The sequence below is a fragment of the Galeopterus variegatus genome, unplaced genomic scaffold (assembly GCF_000696425.1).
Source record: "Galeopterus variegatus unplaced genomic scaffold, G_variegatus-3.0.2 Scaffold4877, whole genome shotgun sequence".
NCBI classification, from domain to species: domain Eukaryota; kingdom Metazoa; phylum Chordata; class Mammalia; order Dermoptera; family Cynocephalidae; genus Galeopterus; species Galeopterus variegatus.
In genome coordinates this window covers 125,024-125,948 of record NW_007730988.1, presented here as the reverse complement: position 1 = coordinate 125,948, position 925 = coordinate 125,024, and the positions used below count along the sequence as shown (strand labels likewise).

Below are 925 nucleotides of genomic sequence, written 5' to 3'. Positions count from 1 at the left end.
GAACTGTAAAGTGAACTGTGGCTTTCATGTAATGAGGCACAGAGAGTGTTTCTGATGGAAAGCCTGAAACACGAAGCCCAGGAGTAAAGCTGTGCTGGGAACTAGAGAGTGTGGTCAAATTTAGCACAGTGATTTATAGTGAAGTTCATTCTTACATTTTCCTGGCAGTGAGCTGCTCTCTAGCCAGCTTGTATTGTGTCCCTCCTGTCTCTGCTGCTGAGGCATGCTAATGTTGACAAGAGCTTCTTTTGGATTGTTGGAGTGTATGATGTTCCTTCTGTACATCAGTGCTGGATGTCTTTAGTGCTTTATGCAAAAGCTTATGCTGTATATTATTTTGATTCTAAAATGAATTAAGCATAGAATTCTCTCCAATGTTCAATGTTATCAAGTGGGCGTAGGTCCAATATGCATCTTCTAATGAAGCTTGAACACCTCATTACATTTCCATGGTGTCTGGAAGAAAATGACATGTTTGAACTCAACCTTTTCATGACCATGAGAGTGTGAAATGTTTAATGATCAGTATACTTTTTTCACCTTTGTTTATTTTGATTTGGAGGTGACACATATTGTCAAATGCCACTATTCCTGCATGTAGTATTTTAGAAACATGCTCCCATTGGAATGCAGTCAAGCATAAATTTTGATATTCATTTTTCTTTTTCACAGGTGTGGAAAGTGGTGACCAGTGGCCCTTTCTATCTGAATTGCAATGGCTGAGAAGAAGGAAGAGAGCAGTGAATGTGAGTGTGGCCTTGAGCATGGGTGGGGTGTTATACCCAATTAGTTAATCTGTGTGCCCATCACCACGCTGAGTGTGCCTAAAAGTTCAGATTTGGGGAACTTCTGCTTTAAAACAAAAACAACAAACCAAGAAAGCCTATGATTTGAGCCTAAGCAACAGACTGCTTTTTATTCATCT

At 39.8% G+C, this 925-nt stretch overlaps 1 protein-coding gene across 1 annotated transcript in view; it reads left to right on the top strand.

The window, feature by feature from the left end:
- The window catches only part of ADAM23 (ADAM metallopeptidase domain 23), a 92,135-nt gene that overhangs the window by 27,036 nt on the left and 64,174 nt on the right, over positions 1 to 925 (top strand). Inside the window, exon 6 of the mRNA XM_008588525.1 lies at positions 673 to 746. Coding sequence (XP_008586747.1) covers positions 673 to 746 — 74 coding nt within the window. The remainder of the gene's footprint in view (positions 1 to 672; positions 747 to 925) is intronic.